This window comes from Aquarana catesbeiana, linkage group LG04 (assembly GCF_042186555.1).
Source record: "Aquarana catesbeiana isolate 2022-GZ linkage group LG04, ASM4218655v1, whole genome shotgun sequence".
Lineage (NCBI taxonomy): Eukaryota > Metazoa > Chordata > Amphibia > Anura > Ranidae > Aquarana > Aquarana catesbeiana.
In genome coordinates this window covers 486,066,221-486,090,356 of record NC_133327.1, presented here as the reverse complement: position 1 = coordinate 486,090,356, position 24,136 = coordinate 486,066,221, and the positions used below count along the sequence as shown (strand labels likewise).

The following is a 24,136-nucleotide window of genomic DNA, read 5'->3' as shown; positions in this document are numbered from 1 at the left end:
CTACATTCAGCGAACTTACGTTCCACTTGAACACCAGGCTCATCCCTACTGCAGTGAGAGGACAGTCTCCACTGCAGCATTTTTATTGGACGGCTTGCTCCAATGGTGCTTTACCATTGGTCCAATGCTCCAAGCCGTCCATTAAGCTTAGTGCTCCTGAGTGCCAGCTTGTAATTAAACTGGGCGTTCTGTATGTAGCTTCTTACAGACTGCACAAGAAGCCCCATATCTCCAGAACTATAGGTGGCAGGAGCCCCAAATTTTGACCAGTGGTGGGGTAGGACTTCAGCTAACATCTTGATCTTTTTTTTGTTCTATATTTATAGCATGCATCCCCTGACTGCATGTCCCTGCCACATGTACAGTCTGGGCAAGCCACAAACTTACAGTACATTCAGGACAGACAGGCACAGTCAGGGCTAACACAATTATGCAATGAGTCAAGGCAGACAGAAACCAACACACATATTAGGGCAGATAGCCATACACAAAACACAATCAATGCACAAACACACTCTGTTGAGGCTAACAGATACAAAACACAACTGAGGCTACCAGTTGGGGCAAACAAACACTCATACATACAGGCAAAAGCGCACAGTCATTGCAGATAGGCAAAAGCACACATTCAGGGCAGACAGACACAAACTCAGATCCATGCAATCAGGGCAGACACATGCACAAGGCTAATAGGCAAGGGATTGTCAAACAAACAGTATGGAAAGCTACACACTGCCAGGGAGGACATGTACCAATTAAAAAAATATTTCTTAAATACCCCTTTTCCTGGCACGCCTCCCTTACAGGTTCCGATCATGTGTGGGCTCCATCGGACTTTTTCCGTCGGAATTTCTGACACACAAAGTTTGAGAGCAGGATATAAAATTTTCCAACAACAAAATCTGATCGTTTAAATTCCAATCGTGTGTACACAAATCCGACGCACAAAGTGCGTGCGCATGCTCAGAATAAATTAAGAGACGAAAGCAATTGGCTACTGCCCTGTTTATAGTCCCGACGTACATGTTTCACGTCACCGCGTTCAGAACGATCAGATTTTCCGACAACGTTGTGCGACCGTGTGTATGCAAGACAAGTTTGGCCCAAAATCCGTCTGAAAAAATCAGATGGATTTTGTTGTCGGAATGTCCGATCAATGTCCGATCGTGTTTACAGGGTATTACATGCAGGCGCCGAGGGGGTTCTTGGAGATTTCTTTTAACATCAAATGATCAGCACTTGGGCTAAATTTGCTGGGCCAACCAGTTCCTAACCAGATCCTTTTAAAACCCTTGCCTCACTCATAGGCTTCTCTAAACTTCTTTTTTGAGCCTCAGATAGCTTTTTTGATCATGGCATTATGACATCACACATGTCAAAAGCAAAGAGAACACCAGATCCTAGATATCCAAGATTTAAATAAGACAGAGACATACTTCCTAAGGAGGGTCTAGTAACTAATAGCTAATGTAATGTAGGTGAAATGGTGGTAAAAGTAACAATGTACTTATTCCATGTGATAAATCTGTATTTTCATTAGGTTTTATTATAAGAATTTATACAAGTCAGTTATATGTCATTTGTTTACCATTACCTGTTTAAATTAGTATCTAACGTTTACCCATTCAATTATGTTAAAAATGTCAACAACTTCTATAAGGTGTACTGACTTTTTCTCACATGGTCTAAAAACCCTGGTGTAAAGTAATATGAAACACTACATAAGTCACATAGTGACATTTGCCTTTGGAAAAAAAAAAAAAAAAAAGCATTGCTAATAAGCCATTCAAGTAATGAACACGCTTTGCTAGTACATATAATGGAAGACATTAAGGCTTGGTTCACACGTGTGGCTGCATTCTGCACGTAGGACAGCCTATTTATTCAGTTGACCACCCCACCTGCAGAAACCTCGGGGAAAGACGGGACATTTTTAAAAATTGCGCTGCACAGAACCACATGGTGCTGCGATTTAGCATACTCTAAAATGAAGGTGGTTTGCCAATGTGTGGAAGTACTATTAAGAATTAACAGCACCCCCATACATCTGCTAAAGAGCAGCGCGTTTCTCTTGCATGTCGGGAACACGCATCAATATATGTAGGTTCCCAACATGCAATAATGTAAACCTAGCCTTAAAGCGAGTCTAAAATAAATTACAAGATGGCATAATACCACTTCTTACATACAGGCCATTCCTTAGCTGCCTCCAGCAATATCGTTCCAACGCCACACATTGGATCAAGGACACGTGATGCCGCCTATGAGAGATTACAAACAGTTTCACTAGTGGATTTCCCCAAAAATACCTCATAATTATATAGAAACAATACCCCTTTCCATCCCAGAAATATTTACTAGCAATCTTCGCAATAATTATGTCAGAACACCTCCCCTCCCCCGAAAAAAAAAAAAAAAATTATATTATAATATATATATATATATATATATATATCATCATAAATAGTGGTATACAATAATCAGCAAATAAAACTAAAATATCACACTAAAAACAGCGCTAATGTTGAGCTAAAACGGATATACATGTGGCCAACTTCACAAACAAAAGTCCTTTGAGAGAGGTGAGCAGTTGAAAAAGTGGTTCAGAAAGTGTTCATAGGTGATCACAGTATAGAAACTATACTATACTATACGCCTATGAACACTTTCTGAACCACTTTTTCAACTGCTCACCTCTCTCAAAGGACTTTTGTTTGTGAAGTTGGCCGCATGTATATCCGTTTTAGCTCAACATTAGCGCTGTTTTTAGTGTGATATTATAGTCTTATTTGATGATTATTGTATACCACTATTTATGATGATTTATCTATATTTTTAAACGGCTGCTTTTATATTATTATTTTTAGTTTGCACCTCTTTGTGACAGCAAATTGGTGTGATTCATACTATTTCTGCTTCATAACTGCATCTGTCCCTGGCGCTGAGTGGAGTACTTTTGGGCCCGTAAGAACACCCTTTTACACATTTATATATATATATATATATATATATATATATATATATATATATATATATATATATATATATATATATATATTTTACAATGGGCTCTCAAAGGTAAAGGAAGCAGAGCTGGGAATAGCTGCACAGAGGGGCATCTGATATATATTGGGCCTAAAGTAACTCTAGCGCAACACCGGTAATCAAGTGTTATCCATTAGTAATCAAACGTGCTAATTAAATTACACAAATGACATGGTTACCGTAATAAGTCACGAGGAACCAATAATCTCTTGTCAGTAAATCTGAACACCACTTAATGTCTATGTGGATACATTTTCATCTATTTTGTGGCAGCATCACTATTTTTAATCATGCATATAGCCACTTTTACAACCTAACAATAAATACAGTACAAACGCACACATATGCACTGTATGTCCTTGTTCAGGACTGACAAATCAGAAATTGGTCCATCACCTAAAAAGAAAGGATGCCTGATAGTGAAATAGTTTAAATGGAACTCCAGCCAAAACAGTTTTTTTTTTTTTCTCATCACGTGCTCGTCTTTATTACATTATTACAGATCAATAAACTTAAACAACTGGGAGAGATTAGCAGAACAAATATGCGTATAGAGTGTCTGACGCATGGATCTCTACCCCAGCTCTGCTTTAACAGAGCGATCCTTTCATAAAGTCCCTAACTCTCCACTGAACCACAACTACTGAAGAGAAAAATAGGGGCAGCATCGGGGGATGAGGACACCAGCTCTTAACATGAGGCAAAAGGAGGGGGGCTAAGAGATTCATCACCGGATAGCAATTACCCAACATCCATTAATTTCTGTATCTTCTGGGCAATACCTGGATTTTTCAAGTATTCGCTCAGTGCTTGTGGGTCCTTTTGCATTTGTTCCAGTATAAGTCTCATTGCTGGATCACTCATAATCTGTTGTACTTCTGGATCTGACATTGCCCTGCGCTTTACATCTTCTGGACTGTCATTCCGGTGGTACTGAGACATCATACACCTCTGATAACCATCACTTGCTTCCTTGCATGCAGAGTCCAGCTCCAATGCTTTCTGATAGATCTCCATAGCCTTGGTGAAATCTTTCATGGCCTCCAGCGCTGAAGCTTTGCGAGTGTAGCCCTTAATGAATGAAGGCTCTAGGCGTATACATTCTTCACAGTCCTTAAGAGCAAGTTGAAACTCCAGCAGTTTGGTGTAGCATGCTGCTCGATTACTGTATAGTTTGGCATCTTTTGGATTTCTTTTAATTGCTTCTGAGTAATGCTTCATTGCTTGTGGGTAGTCTCCTTTTTGAAAACATTTATTGCCTTTTTTTTTCTCCTCCACAGCCAGCTCAGGATTGATGTAAGTGAGGCGCTCCTGCTCCTTTAGAATTTTCTCTGCCTGCTGACATTTCTTGAGAACATCTGGAGTTCTGTGTTCTGCCAGAGATTTGTTGAAGAACTGAATTGCTTCCTTTTACTTTTTTTCTTTGAATTAAGAGTTCCCAATGCGGGCATATGTTTTTGCAATCTGCCGATAATCTTCTCGGTTTTCTCTTCCTACTTCAATTGGGGTCTAGTTTGATGGCTTCAGTGTAGCATCGCACTACTTCGTCCAAATCTCCAGCTGAAAGGGCCTTGTTGCCCTTTTCTTTCAACTCAGTAGCCTTCTCCATGCCTCTGCTGCTCCCCGGGACTCCCGCCAAAACAGTTTTTTTAAAGAATGGAAAATGTTAAAGGGTTAGTTTCTCACCCTGTTTTGCAATCAAACGGACGCACAGGGTGCCTGGCAGGCCCCTTCCAGTGGGCAACCCTCCTTGCCCTATGGTGATTTGCCTTCTCAACTACCAGGGCATGAACGCTATCCTTCGTGTTGCTCGTCTGAAGGGGAGCCTCCATATTAGCAACGCTGTGGTGTCGCTTTTTCCAGACTATTCCACCAACGTCCTCAAGCTCAGAGTGAAATACCTGTTTATCAAGCAAAAGCTGCAGGATAAGGAGGTCCAATATTCCATGCTTTTTCCAGCCTCCCTGCAAGTTGTGCATCAGGGCCAAACCCTCTACTTCAACTTTCTTGATAACACCTTGTCCTAGTCTGAATCTCTGCAGCAACCAGCTTGTTCTTCAGCCAGACCTCTGATTACGTGACCCGCCAGAAGTCTCATATGTCGTGGTTGATTCCTTATTTCGATTTCTTTTTTGCCCCAGTTTTATGGGTGATCAATGACTTAAGTGTCCAAGGGGAGTTTAGCCCCCCTGTTTTGAGCTGCAACAGGGATATACAGTGTTATTCCTTTTACAGTGTCCAGCTGTTTAGTTTTCTCCTCTGGTCATGTTCCCCATTCTTTGCCTATGTTCAGGGTTTAAGCTCGCTCAGTTGGGGTGGAGTTGGGCAGGGGTTTATTTTTTCTTCTATTGTGTCATTTTTTGGATAACTGTATATAGTTCAATTTTTGTGTGTGTGTTTGGTGTGTATGGTTGTGTGCTTGCACTGCCCCCTCTACCTATTTTGTTTTGCAGTCGTGACCGTGGTCCCGGATGGACCCCTCTGGCTCCTGGGGACTTTCATCCCTGAGCATGTCATGTTACATGTCCACTAACTTTTTTGTCATGGAATATGAGAGGCCTTAACTCCAAATTTAAACCGGCTAGCAGGTTTGAATTTCATAAAGGTGATAAGCTGCAAGTCTTGTGTTTGCAGGAAACCCACCTTGTGGGGTTCAAAGTTTTAGCCCTTAAGAAATACTGGGTGAGGCAGTTACTACTCTACATATTCTAATTATGCCTGTGGTGTCTCTGTATTAATATGTAGAAAAGGTGTGAACGAGTAATTTATGATCCAATGGGTCGGTATGTTATTCTTTATGTCGCCATATACGACCTTCATGTCCTACTGGTTGTTTATGTTCCTCCAGTGGTCACGGCTGCAATCTTTACTGACCCTAGTGTACATTTGTCGATCCTGCCTTCTGATCCTACTCCTTTTTTGGAGTGACCTGCTACCCTGGGTTTAAGCTGTCTCCTATCCACCTAAAACTTTATCTGACCATTTAATACTTCAGGTTGATTTGACGTTAGGCCATTCTTTCTGATCTGAGGACTTAAACCCCTTTGGATCTTATCTGAATTTCAGGAACCCATCTTGCAAGATTTGACCCATTACTGGGATACTAATCAACAATCTACTGATGTGGGCTCTGTCTAGGATGTCTTTAAGGCTGTGGTGCAGGGCTCCAATATTTCCAACACTGTCCAGTATCAGGCCTCCTGTCATGCACTCAGCGGACTCTGGAAATTACCCTTGACACAACTTGTAGTCAATATATTACAAACCCTTCTCCAGACCCGCACGGTGCTTTTGTAGTGACCCATAGAGCTTTACAACTACATTGGTAGCTTTGACTCAAACAACAGTTGTATCTGTCAGCCAAACTGCATGAACATAGTGGTAAGAATGCTAAATTGTTGGCCTTTATTTCTCGTCTGGAATTTACGGATAGCTCTATCCCTAGTATATATTGCTTCCTTTTATGAAACTTTGTATTCTGACTCAGTAGCCCCTGCTGAAACTGCGTTTTACGGGTTCTTTGCTTCTATACCATTTCCAAAGCTCACTGACTCACAATGGCTCTTTTTAGATAGGTCCCCGCTGGTGGAAATAGTTACTGTGGCCAAAAATTCCCCACCCTCTAATAAAATCACAGGCCTGGACGGCCTGCCAGCTGAGTGGTACCAGACCTATTCTGATGTGTTAGCATCGTGACTGCATGACTTATTTGGTGAAGCTTTTAAAGGCGGGTACACTTCCAGACTCTATGACTAAAGTGCTTATTGCAGTATTGCCCAAACCGGGTTAAGAAACTGCAGTGCTGGTCTTATCATCCCATTTCATTACTCAATAGTGATGTCAAAGTGCTGGCCAAAATATTGTCCTACTGGTTATGTAAGGTCATTTTGTCTCTTATCCATCCAGGTCAAACTGGATTTATGCCTAGAAAACACTTTCAACAATATTCATTGGTTATATCTATGTATCTATGGGGCTGCTAATTCTCAACATAGTGGGTTGGTGCCATCATTAGAGATACAAAAGGCTTTTGATATTGTGCGATAGCCATTCCAGTGGTCCTCAGTTTATCCAAGGCGGGTGCATACTAATAAAGACTTATCCCCAGCCTTTTCCATCCAGAGAGGCACACCGCAAGGCTGCCCCCTATTGCCACTTCTATTGGCACAGTGCATTGAGCCCCTTGCTCTGGCGATTCGGCACCATCCATGGGGGGTTATCTGCTGTGGCCCTCTGGAGGAGAAAATCTCCTTATACGCAGACATTGTCTTGTTGTATCCCAATGGTTATGAAACCTCGTTTTTTTAATTTTATGCAGGTGGAGGAGTTTGGGGATGTTTCTGGCCTACGGGTAGGATTGGATAAGTCTTTGGCTTTCCCTATTGGCCCCCAGTTGCCCTATGATACAGATCCAATCTATAGGTTTCCACTACTCTCCGATGTTTAGGTGCACACATTTTTTCTGATCTTACCCGGTTTGAATCTTAAATAGTGCACCATAGTCCACCAAATGGAGACCAGGCTCCATAAGTGGTCCTCACTTCTTCTCAATTTAATTGGTCGATTTAATATATTTAAAATTATTTTTTTACCCAAAATTTTGTATGTTGTTTCGGGCCTCCAACATTTTCCTGAGCTCTGGGACTACCCTAGCTCCTCCTGGTGGGGTTGTTTGGGGGTTACCCATTTAGCACATGTTTCAGAAAAATATTTTTGCCTATAATGAGGAGTTGAAGGGCAGCCACAGCATAGCCAATACATTTCTATTTAAATTTCTGTTACTTTGCCATGCTGTCAGGATACAGTTTGGGGCTTTGACCCTGGAGCTCTAGGAATCCCCCCTTGAGGTTTTAATGTCTGATCCAGATATCACAAAGTTAGTCACTACTTTTTACAATTGCCTGCAAGCGGCCAGGTCCAATACATTTCTGATTTCTGATCGTAAACTACTTGCCATGGTTCCCAGGCTTATGGAAGAGGGTTGGGATGAAGCTACTGAAGTTTGTTTTCAAGATGTTAGTACTGCAGATTAACGCCAAAAAATGGGATTTTTGTACTCACCGTAAAATCCTTTTCTCTGAAGTTCATTGACAGAGACAGCTCCTTTAATATTTGACCTTAGGGTTATCACACCACCTTCAGGAGAGGACTAGGCAGAACATGTAACACATGTAAAAACAACAAGACTGCACAGCACCGCCCAGGGGGCAGTCCCTCTGGCTATAACCCCTCACCCTACTTCCTGCAGCTCAGTTTGTCAAAAAGCAGTACAAACATAAATAGGAGGGGTGGGTGGTGCGTCCGTCAATGAACTTCAGAAAAAAGGATTTTACGGTGAGTACAAAAATCCCATTTTCTCTTTCATTCATTGATGGACACAGCTCCTTTAATTCTTGACCTTAGGGACGTCCCCAAGCAGTGTCAAAAAATGAGGGGTGGAAATAGCAAAACATAACTTCACCCACAACAAAAGGAACACCTCAACAGAGGAGTTGCCATCTTAAACGTTCGCCATCAAAACCAGCGGCCAACTTATGCATCAAAAGATGCGTTTACAACAAACTTGCAATTTACACTTTTTGTTACAACCTTACACAGTCGCCTGCAAAACCTTACCAAAGGTTTACCATCCGAAGATGCGCTTACGTCAACATTGTAGAATTTAGTGAAAGTGTGAACGGACGACCAAGTCGCCGCCTTACACACCTGGGAGACAGACGCTTGATGTCGGAAAGCCCAGTAGGTTCCAATTGCCCTGGTGGAATGAGCGGTGACAGGAAAAGGGGGCACCCACCCCTTTAAGGCATAAGCCTGAACCACGATCTGTCTGATCCACCGAGAAATGGTGGACGACGAGACTGCCAGACCTTTTTTCAGACCAGACCCCGAGACAAACAGAGAGTCTGACCTCCATGAAGGGATCCGTAGACGACAGATACACCCATAGAGCCTGGACCACGTCCAGGGAATGTAAGGCAACCTCTTTCTGGTGTGTCGGCTTAGAACATAAGGATGGTAGCACGATGTCCTCATTTAGATGGAATGCCAAACCCACCTTTGGAAGGAAAGAGGGCTGCGGACGTAGCACCGCCTTATCCTTGTGGATGACCAGGTAGGGAAACTTGCATGACAAGGCCGCCAACTCAGAAACCCTCCTGGCAGATGTAATAGCCACTAGAAAGACTACTTTCTGAGAAAGAGTTAACAAGGGAATCTCCCTAATGTTTTCAAACGGCGGTTTCTGAAGCGCCGATAGCACCAGATTCAGATCCCACGGAGGTAGCGGTGGTTGAACCGGAGGGCCTACGTGTCAAACCCCTTGCACAAAAGTACTCACCAATGAGCGAGTCGCCAAGGGATGTTGGAAAAAGACAGTCAAGGTTGATATCTGTCCCTTGATGGTGCTTAAGACAAGTTTCTGATCCACTCCTCGCTGCAAAAACAGCAGGATCCCGGAAACTGAGTATGTGCGCGGACGCCACCCCATCTCTTCACACATGGAGATGTAAGCCTTCCACATATGATGTTAAATCTTTCCAGAAGAGTCCGACAGCCCCCGGTCCCTTAGTACCTGGTTTTCAACAACCATGCCGTTAAAACCAGCAACGGTAAAGCAGGATGAAGTATCGGACCTTGTAATAGAAGGTCTTCTTGCATCGGCAGCCGTCAAGTAACATCCACCACCAGTCGTACTAGGTCGGCGTAGCAAGGACGTCAAGGCCAATCTGGGGCAATCAGAATCACCGGAATCCCCTCAGCCTCCACTCTGTGCAGCAGACATGGTAGAAGTTTGAGTGGGGGGGAAGGCATAAATCAGCCGATAATGCCCCCATGGAGCCACCAAGGTGTCTGACACGTCCGTCCAGGGGTCTCTTGTCCTGGACACAAACCTCTGCACCTTCGATTGAGCCGAGAGGCCAAGAGGTCCACATTTGGTGGGCCCCACCTTAGGCAAAGGAGCCGGAATACCTTTGGATGCAATGACCATTTTCCTGGGTCCAGCATCTGACGACTTAGCTAGTCTGCCTGCCAGTTTTCTACGGGCGGAATGTATATGGCAGACAGGGCCGGCACGTGCCGCTCTGCCCACTGGAGGATGTGAGCGACCTTCTGTGCTACGGCCAAGCTCCTTGTTCCTCCTTGATGGTTGACATATGCCACTGCCTGGATCCTGACTGGACGCCACTGTAGCCTCCTGGACCATGTGAAGAGGCACCGTCTGATCGCCCGAAGTTCGAGCACATTGATCGGCAGTTGGGATACTTCCCGCGACCAGAGGCCCTGGGCTGACTGTACGCCCAAAACTCCCCCCCAACCGGTCAGGCTGGCATCCATTGTGATCACCGTCCAATGGAGAGGAAGGAACGATCTTCCGGACCAAAGGGCTGGAGACCTCAGCCACCAGAGAAATGAATCCCTGACTAACTAGCTCACCCGAATTTGACAATCCAGGGAGAATGGAGATTTATTCCCTTCTGACAAAATTTCCTTATGCAAGACTAGAATGTGAAATTGAGCATACGGTACCGCCTCGAAAGTGGCTACCATGATGCCCAGAACTCGCATGCAGAAGCGCAGCGACGACCACCTGCGGTTCACCAACAATTTCACTGCAGCTTGAAAAATCTGCAGCTTGTCTGAAGGAAGAAAAACTCTCGCTTCTGAGGAGTCCAACAGTAAGCCCAGGTACTCCAGGCCTTGAGTCGGCACTAACACCAACTTCTTTAGGTTCAGCACCCAACTAAACTCCCGGAGAGTCTGCATGGTGATCGCCACATCCTCCCTTAATTATGAGGTGGAAGCTGCTCTCAGAAGAAGGTTGTCTAGGTAAACCACGATTGCGATCTCACGTTGCCTTAACAGCGCCAGAATTGGGGCTAACACTTTGGTAAAGACTCGGGGTGCTGACGCCAGGCCATAAAGGGAGAGCTACAAACTGGTAGTGCTCTTCCCCGACTGCAAATCGCAGAAACCTCTGATGCCTGAGGCATATGGGTACATGTAAGTACGCGTCCTGGATATCCAGGGACGCCAGGAAGTCCCCCTGATGGAGTGCAGCGACCACGGAGCGAACTGATTCCATCCAGAACCTTTGAACTTTCACAAAGCTGTTGAGGGCCTTTAAGTCCAGGATTGGACGTACCCCTTCCTTTTTGGGGACTACAAAACAGATTGGAGTAGAATCCCTGAAACCTTTCCAGCGTCGGTACAGGTACTATCACTCTGCGCAGTAGCAGGTCCTGTATTGCCCCGAACAGGGCTTCCCGACGAGCGGGAAGTAGAGATAGGTTGGGGGGAAAAAATCTGTTTGGTGGACAAGAAAGAAACTATCTTGTATCCCGATGAATCCAGTTCGCAGACCCATTGGTCGGACAGTAAAGAGGTCCACCAAGCTGCAAACTCCCAAATGCGACCCCCCACCTGAGAGTCGGGCGGGGGCAAACCTTCATGTGGTAACATTTTTGCTCGCAGACTTGTTTGGCTTGCGAAACCAGGGACACTTTTGTCCTTCAGCAGGCACCTTGTCGAACTGGGAACGCTTACCTGCTGACCCGGGCGGGCGAAAAAGCCATTTGAGTGGAAAGAGGGCCCTTGCCTATGGCGTGGCTCCTTACCCTTCCTGAACTGTGGGAGGAACGTACTCTTCCCATCAGTAACATTTTTAATAATGTCATCCAGCAAAGCTCCAAAAAGCTTCTCACCTTGGAAGGGCAAATCCGCCAGTGCTTTTTTAGATGCCTGGTCCGCAGACCAGCATTTCAGCCAAATCAGGCGCCGTAGCACCACTGCTGATACTGATGCTCTAGAGATCAGGGGGACCGTATCCAGGGCTGCATCACAGACATACTTAAGGCCATGCACCAACTGGTCTGCCAGCTCCACGCAGATCGAGGGAGACTGTTGCTTCTCCAATTCACGGTGCAACAACTTTGCCCTTTCAGTAAGCGTCTGCGACACCAAGGCTGTGGCCAGCACAGGTCGTAACGCTGATCCCACTACCGTAAACATGGACCGGGCCACTGCCTCGACCCTCCTGTCGGTAGGGTCCTTGAAGGCAGGAGTCCCTTCTACCGGAATCGTGGTTACTTTATTTAACCTAGATACCAGGGGGTCAACGACCGGAGGAGATGTTCATTTTTTCAGGAGGCTCTCCTCAAAGGGGTAACCCTCTGCCATTCTTCTTGGGACTGAAAAGGCCTGCTGCGGACTTACCTATTCCTTGTAGATGAACTTATCAAAATAAGTCAAATATGGAAACACCTTTAGGTGTGCAGGCTGGTTTGCGGGACCCAAAAGGGACCGCTTCTTCAGCAGAGGTTCCTGCTGCATCCTGTATCTTCAGGGTATCCCGCATCGCAGTGATAAGTGCTCCTACTAGCGCTTTTTTCTGCGTTAACCCAGACACAGTCATTCTCACTGTCCTGTTCCGCATCCTCTGACATGTCAGAACAGAGGCTGCCAGTCACCGCAGGACCCGAGTCTGAATCAGAGCTCTCCCCAGAAGACGGGGGGGTGTTTTTTACCCCCCTTGCGCCCGCACGCTGCTTCCACCCTGGCAAAGGTCAAAGGTCTCCAGAACTGCCAACAAAGCGTCCATAGGCACCGCATTTTTTGCAGGTGAGCCGGTTGCAATAGCAGGGATGTCTGGGGAAGAATCGCCAGCTTCTGATGCCATGCTGACCCTCACTCGCCTGCCACAACTTAGGGATTTAAGGCAAGGTACACAAATCCCTAGCTGCTCACAGACTGAGGGGCCCCTCGGCAGGACTCGCCACTCTGACCGAGTGCTGCGCTGTGCTGCCGCTGACCGCTCTGCCCTGTTTCAGTCACAAAGTGCTCAGAGTGAAAAACGCGCTGTTCTGAGGTACACAGACCCAGCACTAGAGGTAAAAATGCGCTGAGGCTACAAGAAATTGGCCGCCGGCCGTCCTTAGCACAAAAATCACCAAGAAAATGGCCGTTGAACCTTCTAGAAAATGGACTACAGGAAAATGGCCGCGGCCTCAGCAAAATGGCTGCAGCCCGCACTGAGGCCTCTCCTGAGGTAAATTTACTTAGGCACCTCACAGCGAAGAAAAAAGGGACAGAAAAGTAAAAACGGACCCCAACAGCCAGCGCAGCCCCCCCCCTAAAGCCCGGGTTCCCCCCGGCCTAAGTACCTAGGCACCGCACCTCATGCCCAGTCACGCTCGATGGCCAGGCTGGGGAGACTACAAGGATCTATATTATCCAGCCTGTCACCCAGCCGGCTGTTGATTGTAGATCACAGGATCAAAAATTGTAGAAAGAATGAAAAAAATCCCAGGACCAATGGTCCCCTCAGAGAGCCAGGTCCTTCTCCTACACTAGGCAGAAAAAAACTGAGATGCAGGAAGCAGGGTGAGGGGTTATAGCCAGAGGGACCGCCCCCTGGGCGGTACTGTGCAGTCTTGCTGTTTTTACATGTGTTACATGTTCTGCCTAGTCCTCTCCTGAAGGTGGCGTGATAACCCTAAGGTCAAGAGTTAAAGGAGCTGTGTCCGTCAATGAACGAAAGAGAAATATAAGTTTATCCATCATCTTCATTATCCCCCAGCTAGGTTGGCCCGTATGGGGTTTGGGTCTGCTGCTTCCTGCCCCTGTTGTGGACTTGGGGATGTGGACCTCCTCTATATGTTTTGGGGATTTGCCCACTCCTGGTACGTCTTTTTTTTTTACTTTATGCTTTGTCTGTCATATTTGCCTTACTTGAGCTCTGCGTAGCCCTTGTATACGCCTTTTGTTATTATTGTTGGCCATGTACTCGTGTACCTCAGATATTTCATTTTGCTTATGGTTGTGAGTGTTTGTCCTTACTTAAGATTCAGAACACTTCTGGGCCTGAAGAGTGAATTAAAATCTCCCCAACAAGGACAATGACAGCAATAAAGATCTCATAGAAAAATGATCTTTTTCTTTACTCTATCCAAGACAACCATACAATAAAAAAAAAAAGCTTTAGGTTGGCATTTAAAAATTTAAAGCAAAATTATTTTAACTTACACCAATTTCAGCAAGTGTCACCATTGCCCAAGCAGTAGTAGATCGAAGCCCTGTATTCTGAATATAACTCCTATATGCCAAAGGCTGCCTGTAAGACAATGTTAAATTAATATTAAATTTAAATAGAAAGAGAAGGCATACAAGTTGCACCAATTTAAGGTTAAACATGATCTACCGGATATATACATGTGCATTCCAAGGTTATCCCATTAATTTCACATGTTTTATTATCAAGCACACTGCTAAGTATAGTTTGCATATTACCAAGTATACAAGCTGTTTTATTTTAACGTCTTTGTAGCTAAGGGCAATGCCCATTCCAAAGTACCGTATTGGTAACTGTTTTGTGTGTAAACTAGTGGACACAATTTCTGAACCCAAGTTAGGAACTCTGCCTTGGAGCATAAGATGAAGTCTCTCTCTCTCACTGATGGATTCTCCATTTAACAATTTAAAACTATAGTAGCATCAGAAAAAAAAAAAAACTGAACAAACTATACAACGTGGTAGAAAAGTATTGTGCACAATGATTACTAGCTTTAGCCTTTTGCACCCAAGTAATGTGTAACCCTTCTCTTCTCTATTCTGCTACTGACCACCTATATGACATAATCTCTCCCCTGTCCTGTCCTGGCCACCTCTTGTGATGGAGATATTGAATTCCATATTTATATCAATGAGATCTAAGCGAACCATTGCAAGGACTCCAATTAAACTGCCGTGCCCCATAGGATGTATGTATATATGCGTGTAGGTATGCGGGCATGTGTGTATACATATGTATATATATGTGTATATATATGTATCTATGTTAGGGGTGTGGAATTTAATCGCTGCATCGATGCATCGGGATTCGGGGGTCCCCGATGCGGCATCGATGCAAGCACCCCCAAAAAAAAAAAAAAATCGATGTCCGGTGTGACGTCATCCCGACTTGCCCTGCCCCTCTCGGAAGTGTGCTCCGAGAGTTTCTGTCAAAATGGCTTTTGCTATTAAATGCAATTGTAATCCATTAAGTGGTGATCGCTGTATGTGGTTTTTTTTTTTAATATATGTAGCTTCATACCTCGTTTTTAGTCTATGTATATAACTGTATATCCCGGCGCTTATGTGACTGCTTGGTCCGGCCCGCCCCCCTCCTCTCAGTATCTCCTGACATCAGGCCCGCCCGCTTCTCTTCTGATCTGATCTCTACAGTTGGTGGGGGGGGCTGAGAACTCCCACTGACGTCAGGAGAGACGTAGAGACATGAGACTGAGAGGAGAGAGATTCGGGCCGGACCGAGCAGTCACATGAGCGGCTTATACAGTTTTATACACAGACTAAAAAAAAACGAGGTATGAAGATGCATATATTTAAAAAAAAAAAAAACCACATACAGCGGTCACCACTTAGTGGATTACAATTGCATTTATTAACAAAAGCCATTTTGACAAAAACACAGTTATAAACACAGACTAAAAAATAAGATATGAAGCTGCATAAATTTTAAAATGCAGATACAGCGGTGGGCACTTAATGGATTATAACTGCATTTTTTACCACACAGGTATTTTAACAGCTGTATGTAGAGTACAAATGTGTTTGTATTCTACTTACACTGTCTCCTACACCTGCTCTGTGCTGACATTATTTCTCCGCCACCCCCCCCCCAGTTTGCACATTCCACTGTGTTAACTCCTAGTGTGCTGGAAGGTGCAAACGAGGGAGCCCAGACAAATGTCATCACAGAGACAGTAGTACAGGAACTTCACAGGGCTATTTGTCAGTTGTGGATTGTAATCCCTCCTGACCTCCCAGCAGCCGTGTGTGTGAATTCCTGTACCTTGTAGTGCACCGGATTAGTGCACAACGTAAAGTGGAGTTCCACCCGTTTTTTAGTTTATTAAAAGTCAGCAGCTACAAAAAGTGCAGCTGCTGACTTTTAATAGTCAGACATTCACCTGTCCCACAGTCCATCGATGTGGCCGCATGGAGCCTTGCTGTTCTCCCTCTCCTCTGCGGCGTCATATCTACTGTGAGCAGTGACACCCGGCCGTGACAGCTTATGGCTTCACAGCCGGGCGCAGACTGCACGAGCCGCACTACGCTCTGCCATTGGCCAGCCAATCTTCTGGGACCCAGAAGATCGCTGGCAGGGAGGGGCCGCCTAGTAAATTGATTGTTTATTAAAAGTCAGCAGCTACAAAAAAAGTGTATCTTCTGACTTTTAATAAAAAGACACTCACCTGTCCCACAATCCAGCGGCATGGCCACCCAAATCCTCCATTCTCTCCCCTGCCTGTCCATGGCGCTGGCAATACTACTGTGGGCATCCGGCTGTGACAGCTTGCAGCTTCACAGCCAGGTGCGCCTGTCTCACTGCACTGTCCTGCACAGCCAGGCAATCTTCTGGGAACTGTGATGTGTCCCAGAAGATTGCAGGGAGGAATGGCCGCCTAGGCGGCCCAAGCAGAAGTGGGAGCTCGTCAGTAATCGTGATGCATCGCGGAATCGTATCGTATCGTTGACCAGATAATCGTAATCGAATCGTGAGACCAGTGAAGATGCGCACCCCTAATCTATGTGTAAATATGTGTGTGTATATATATATATATATATATATATGTTTAATATCATGATAGGGCACAGCTCACCTTGTTAGGAATGCAGTTCCTCCAGCACACTGGTGGGAACCAGGGAAGGTCCCCAGGTGTTAATTGAATCAAAGAGTATTTGCAGACATTAAGGCTTCAATTCATCAGGGGGCCATTAACATGCTAATGTCCAACCTGCTTGTGCTGGGGGATCAAAGGAGATTGTTCATTAATTCATAGACTGTGAGGCACCGGAGGTTTTAATGTTCCAGCAATGCCAGCATGATGTTTAACTGGGCTTGAAATTACAGCCAATCAGAATTTGAGGCAGCTGTAAATCAATGAGCAAGTAAGCTTCAAATGTAGCCAACCAGACTTTGAGGCAACTCTGAACCAATGAATGTGTGGCATCAGTTGTGATTGGTGGAGAATGTATATAAAAGAGGGAAAGAGCCAGCTGTTTGCTCTCTGTGTCCAGACCCAGACCATCGAGGCGACATGCTGTCCGCGTAATGTATACTTGTATCTCTCTTTCTGTTTCTTCCTAACCTTTTGTATCCTAGGAGTTGTCTTATGATATTGTATATCCTGTGTATGTCCATTGTAACCATTTCTGAGTTTGGCCTAGATTATCTTTGCAGCCTAAAGCAACACTGTACTTGTGGCATCACTGGAGATATATGATAAATTCTAATTATTCTAACTTTCTTCTCTGTGTAAATAAATGCATTTGTTTATCTTTTTGCCCTTGTTTTTCATTCTTATATAAACAAAGGTTTAATCACTTATATTTGTATCGTTAATCATTTAAGTGAGGTATAAACATTTTCAAAACACTCTGTCTACAACAGTTCACTCTCATCATCACTAGATGCATTTGCTCCTCCAACCACACGCAGAATCAGGCCCTGGCAAACTGACAAAACTAGAAATCTCAAGGAGACATTGTCGTGCTCTTGAACGACTGTGGCGTAAAACCAAATGCCTGCAAGATTTCACCCTATGTAAATCTGCCCTTCTAAAATACAATTCCTGCCTCCATGCTGCCAAACAAGCCTATTTTCTCTCTCTTTTTAATACTTTGTCATCCAGTCCCCGTTGGCTCTTCTCAACCTTTAACTCTCTGGTTTGTCCCCCACCCCCTCTACCCACTAACTAACTCACTGCCCAAGAGATTGCCAATCACTTCAAAGAGAAGATTGGTGCAATTCTTGAGGACATCTCCACTGTGCTTACATCTTCCCCACCCAACATACCTTGCCTAACAGCACATTCAACACTCTCCTCTTTTCAATTGGCTACTACCGAAGAGGTTACAAAACTTCTCAGATGCCCACCTAACCAATTGTCCCTTGGATCCTGTTCCCTCACAACTACTACAGTCACCCTAGTCCTCTATCCTATGCTCCCTCACGTCTTCAATCTCTCCCTCTCTAGTGGCACCTTCCCCTCCCCTCTAAAACATGCCAGATCACTCCCATACTTGGACCCCACCAACCTGAACAACTTAAGACCCATCTCATTGCTCCCATTCACCTCTAAACTTCTAGAATGCTTAGTCTACAACCATCTTAGCTCTTACCTCAGTGAAAATAACCTTCTTGACCCCTTACAGTCTGGCCTTCACTCGCAGCACTCCATGGAAACTGCCTTACTAAAACTCACTAACGATTTACTAACTGCTAAAACCAACAGCCAGTACTCCATACTCCTACTACTTGACCTCTCTGTGGCTTTTAAATACTGTTGACCACCCGCTCCTTCTCAAACTACATTCCCTTGGCCTGCGAGATTCTGCTCTATCCTGGTTCTCGGTCTACCTATTACAGCGCTCCTTTAGTGTCACCTACAACTCTGTCTCCTCCTCTCCATTGCCCCTTTCTGTGGGGGTCCCCCAAGGCTCTGGTCTTGGACCCCTCCTCTTGTCTATCCACACCTCCTCCGTTGGTCACTTGATAACTGCCCACGGCTTCCAATACCATTTATACGCAGATGACACCCAAATCTATCTGTCTACTCCTCACCTCACTCCTTCAGTCAACTCTCGCATTACTTACTAACTGACATATCAGCATGGATGTCACACCACTTCCTTAAACTAAATCTTTCTAAAACTGAGCTAATGAGCTAATAATATTCCCCACCCCCGCACGTGCCCCCCTCCCTGACTTTTCCATCAAAACCAACAATGCAACTGTTACCCTCACGCCAGGGTACTAGGTGTAATCCTAGACTTTGACTTGTCATTTCAGCCCCAAGTCCAATCGTCGTTAAAAGTATGTAGAATTCACCTCCGAAACATCATTAAAATTCCCCCTTTTTAACAAAAGAAACCACCAAGCTCCTCATTCACTCCCTTGTTATCTCTCACCTTGACTATTGCAACTCCCTTATCATTGGCCTGCCTCTCCATAGGCTATCCCCTCTCCAGTCTATCATGAATGCTGCTGCCAGACTTATCCACCTTACCAACCGCTCAGTGTCTGCCAACCCTCACCTCCAATCCCTACACTGGCTCCCAATCACCCAGCAAATTAAATTCAAAATACTAACCAAAACATACAAAGCCATTCACAAATCTGCCCCAAGCTACATCACCAACCTTGTCTCCAAATATCACCCAAATTATCCTCTTCTCTCTTCTCAAGACCTCCTACTCTCAAGCTCTCTCATCTCCTCCCATGCTTGTCTCCAGGATTTCTCCAGAGCTTCTCCCATCCTTGAACTCCAGAGCCTCTCCCATCCTTGAACTCGCTACCTCCACCTGTCCGGCTATTCCCTACTCTTGCTACCTTCAGGCGATCCCTGAAAACTCATCTCTTAAGGAAAGCCTATCACGTCTCCAAATAATCTTTTAAAACTTCCATCAGCTCATTCCCCACAGTTACAACCTTTTGTACCACCTGCCCCACCCTATTAGATTGTAAGCTCTTCTGAGCAGGGCCCTCTTAATCCTCTTGTATTTAATTGTATTATAACTGTATTATCTCCCTTTTATATTGTAAAACACTGCGCAAACTGCTAGCGCTATATAAATCCTGTATAACAATAATAATAAATAAAGTTACATTTGTAATGTGGCCTGCACAGTCACACAAACAGAGTTAACTGAATGGAGTTTAAACACGGGAGTTGAAAACAAAAAGGAGTCTAGAAACGAAAATGACTAATTACCAATTAGTAATAGGGGAACAGGGGAGGGGAGGGGGGGAACACCATCCGCCACAACACATTTTTATGATAAGTATGTCTATCTCCTTCCCTCCTTCCTCCCTGTCTCCTTCTCTCAACCTCTCTCCTCCAACCTCCTCGCATCACACCAAAGATAGGTATTTGATGTCAGTTAGGTCACAACTCATTATGCAAGCTAAATCACAAGTGCTCACCAGCCTAGAAGGGCGAAGAGCCACGACAATGCTCATCCACATGTATTTACCCAATTTGACCAGATTTTGTCATATTTCTGTGGGCAGTTCCTGCTTTCATAAGTAAGCCTATACAGAGGCAAAACACCATTAATCGACTTTTGCCAAGCTGCTATAGATGGGGGTTCTTTTTGTTTCCACCTAAGGAGTATTTCTCTCCTAGCGTAAAATAGGGAGTAAGTGAGGCAGAGTTTAATGTAGCGGTCTCCCTCTATATCATCTAAGTGACTCAATAGCATAGTAAGGGGGTTAAGCGGGATTTTGATTCCACATATGTTACCTAAGATGTCTGCCACTGAAGTCCAATATGGGCGTAACTTAATGCATGACCACACTGTATGAAAGAAGGAACCCACGTCTACTCCGCATCTGTTACAACTGGGGCTGAGCCCTGGGTATATCTTAGCCAGTCTTTGTGGCGTGTAATACGCCCTGTGGAGGAATTTTAGTTGAACAAACCTGTCTCTAGCTGCTATCATAGAGGGGATAAAAGTCGTCAGGCACTCCTCCCACTCCTCCTCCCCCAGAGAGGGGATATCAGCTTGCCACTTAACCATTAACCTATTTGTTTTAACATCATGTGCCACTGTGAGGTGCATGTAAAGAGTTGAAAGAGGTTTGTCCAACATTCCCGAAATTAGGACACGCTCGATCGGGTCTGGTTCGAGGGTTACCTGGGAGGGAAACTGTGCTCTAAGAGCGTAATGTAGCTGCCTATATTTAAAGAAAAAGGTTTGCGGCAACGCATGGCCCAGCCTCAGCTCCCGGAACGAAATTATACCCTCCCTGCGGATGACATGTGTTAATTTAACAATCCCTTTTTTGGCCCAACTTGCTGGATCGGGGATAGTCAGGAGGTGGGGTAGCATGGGATTCGCCCATAGTGGGGTGTGTGGGGAAATAGAGGAGCCCCCCAGGAGGGCGGCTCTTGAAGATCTCCAGACCTGAATGGTAGCCCTCATAGGGCCTGTGACCCCTGCCCCAGCCTTTACTCCTCTATACGGTAGATTAGACAGGGCTGCGTAGGAACCCAAGATAGCTGCTTCAAGGGTGACTGCTGGATTAAGTTGGGGTTGCGCGAACCACCACCTCACCGTTACCAGAACAGCGGCCCAATAGTACATCAGGAAGTTGGGTAATGCCAAGCCACCGCTAGATAAGGGGAGGTAAAGTATGTTCTTTGCAACTCTCGGGGACTTTCCTGCCCAGATGAAGGAGACCACTATACTTTCCAACCGCCGAAAAAATGACTTAGGGATTGTTACAGGAGTGTGTCGAAAAAAATATAAAAATTTTGGCAGGTATACCATTTTTAGGAGGTTTCCCCTCCCTACTGGGCTCAGCGGGAGAGATTTCCAGGTAGAGCATTTCTGTTGAAGTTGAGAAAGTAGCGGGAGGACATTCTTGTCAAGGTATTCAGCAGAATCCCCATCCACTCTCACTCCCAGATATTTAAGTTCCTGTGTCCATTGCAAAGGGGTACCAGTGTCTACCAGGGGCATTGATGGGTTCAGGGGGAAGAGGACTGATTTGTTCCAATTAATTCTGATTCCAGAAAAGTAACCAAATTTGTCAATGATTGCTAGGGCTGATTTTAGGGAGTCAGAGGCATCCGCCAAGTATAAGAGGGAGTCATCAGCGTACAATGAAAGCGTCTCCACCAGAGGGCCTACACGTAGTCCCCTGACCGAGTCGTCCGCCCGCAGAAGGGCTGCAAGGGGCTCCAATGCCAGGGCGAACAGCGCCGGGGACAGCGGACAACCTTGTCTTGTGCCTCTCCCCAGCGTGAACGCCCCGGAAAGCGTCCCATTAGTGCGAATTCTAGCAGTTGGGTGGGAGTAAAGCAGTCTGAGCCACATTAAAAATTTTGGTCCGAACCCAAATCTGTCAAGGACCTCCCAAAGGTAGCCCCACTCGACCGAGTCGAAGGCCTTCTCGGCGTCGAGTGAGGCCACCACACCCTGCCCATCCGAGGGGGTTATTGCTATATGTGTGTGTAAGCGCCGGATATTTATGTCTGTCCCCCTCCCAGGCATAAATCCCGTCTGGTCCGGGTGAACTCGAGCTGTAATGACCAAGTTAAGTCTGTTTGCCAGAATTTTGGCGAGAATTTTGGTGTCTACATTAAGTAGAGATATGGGACGGTAAGATGAAAGGGTAGGGTCTTTTCCGGGCTTGGGGATAACAATTATTACCGCCTCATGCATGGAGTCTGGGAGGTGTGCTTCCTCCATAGACTTGGTAAATAGTGTTTGAAGTTTAGGGGCAAGTTGTTCGGCATAGAGTTTGTAGAACTCTACCGGGAAACCATCCGGTCCCGGTGTTTTCCCGGTTTGCATCATTTTTATGGCCTTATAGATTTCCTCAACTTTGATGGGGCTGTCCAACTTGGCAGCGTATGTTGGGGTGAGAGTCGGAATATCCACCCTGTCTAGGTATGCTGTGAGTTCCTCCAATTCATAAGACACCTTAGAACTATATAGTGACTGGTAGAAGGAGGTGAATTCCCGGTTGATTTCGGCTGGGGTGGACAGCAGCGAATTATCTGCCGCCCGAATTTGCCCTATAGACATTCCCACCGACTGCTCCTTAGAGAGCCAGGCTAAAAGGTGACCTGTTTTTTCCCCCTGGTCAAATATTCTTTGTGTTTGGTGGAGGAGCCTCTTCTGCGTCAGAGAGGTCCTTAACAGGAGAGTGTCACGCAAAAGGGATTGCAGCCTGGCGTAGGACTGTGGATTCGGTGACCTAATATATGATGCTTCCTGCCTTGTCGTCTCTAATTCTAGGGTAGTAAGTTCCTCCCTACGTGCCCGACGGATCTTGGTTATTATTTTTTGGTATTGTCCCCTAGAGAATGCCTTAAAAGCGTCCCATACAGAGGAGGCCGAGGCTGTACCCGCGTTTATCCCCCAGAACAAATCCAGTTCCTCTCTGTACATCAGCTCCACCTCCACATCCGAGACCCAGTACCTCGACAGTCTCCAAAGTCTGTCCGAAGGAGCCAGCGAGAGGTCTAACTCCAGAAGGAGTGGAGCGTGGTCCGAGATACCTCGGGGAAGGATTCTGATGTCACGAACCTTGGGAAGATACGGGCTGCCCGCATCGACAAGGTCGATGTGGGAGAAGGTTTTATGGGAGGCAGAGTGGCAAGTAAATGCTCTGTCCCGGGGAAATTACAATCGCCACAGATCAACAAGGCCATATGTGTCAGCCCAGTCCACAAGTCCCCTCCGGGTCGTACCAGGGGGAGACAACCTGTCCAAATCTGCATCTGGAACGAGGTTAAAGTCTCCCAGGAGGACCACATTGTCAGTGGAGAATTCAGCTATCTTTGATGTGATTTGATGTAAAACCTGGAGGGAGGCCGGAGGAGGAAGGTACAGGCCTGCTATTACCCAGGGAGTATGTTGTATCAGCGCATGAATCACCACAAATCTGCCATTGGGGTCCAGAGCCAGATCGAGGAGCCTGAAAGGGAGTGATTTAAGGATTAGAATGCTTACCCCTCTAGAAAATGTGGAGTAGGTCGAATGGTAATGATATCCCACCCACGGCTTTTTAAGGGACAGCGTCTTCTTACCGATCAAATGCGTCTCCTGGAACACACAGATATGAGGACGGTAGGACTTGACAAATTGGAATACCAGAGACCTTTTAATAGGTGAGTTAAGTCCTCTGGTGTTCCAGGAGATTATCTTAAGAGAAGACATCTATATGACTAATGGGTAAGTTAGGAGGATCAATGAGCAAAAGGCATTCCCCGATCTGGCCCTCAGACCCAGCAAGATTCATAAGGGAGCTTGAAAACAATAATTCAATGACATTAGTATTTAACATCAGTACTGTCTTATACCATAAAAGAAAAAAAAAGAAAAACAAACATAAACAATAGAGGCAACACATGGCCTGCAACAGCAGACCGAGATAACTGGTGACCCCCCCCCCCACCCCGCCCATCCCCCAATACAGCAGGAGGGCATCCCTCCCCAGAAAAACAAGAGCTGGCTAGCTCAACTTGGGGGCAATGTGCAAAAAGCGCACCTCCTTTTTAACGGATGTGCACAGAAC

The 24,136-nt window shown here is 45.6% G+C and overlaps 1 protein-coding gene across 6 annotated transcripts in view; it reads right to left on the bottom strand.

Moving 5' to 3' along the window:
* Nucleotides 1-24,136, bottom strand: part of THUMPD2 (THUMP domain 2 tRNA and snRNA guanosine methyltransferase) — a 571,516-nt gene that overhangs the window by 134,774 nt on the left and 412,606 nt on the right. For 5 of the 6 annotated variants that reach the window (XM_073627644.1, XM_073627643.1, XM_073627647.1 and 2 more), the window contains 2 exons: nucleotides 14,068-14,155; nucleotides 2,190-2,261 (listed from right to left, as the gene is read on the bottom strand). In XM_073627644.1, coding sequence (XP_073483745.1) covers nucleotides 2,190-2,261; nucleotides 14,068-14,155 — 160 coding nt within the window. The remainder of the gene's footprint in view (nucleotides 1-2,189; nucleotides 2,262-14,067; nucleotides 14,156-24,136) is intronic. The other variant, XM_073627645.1, reaches the window with a different exon arrangement.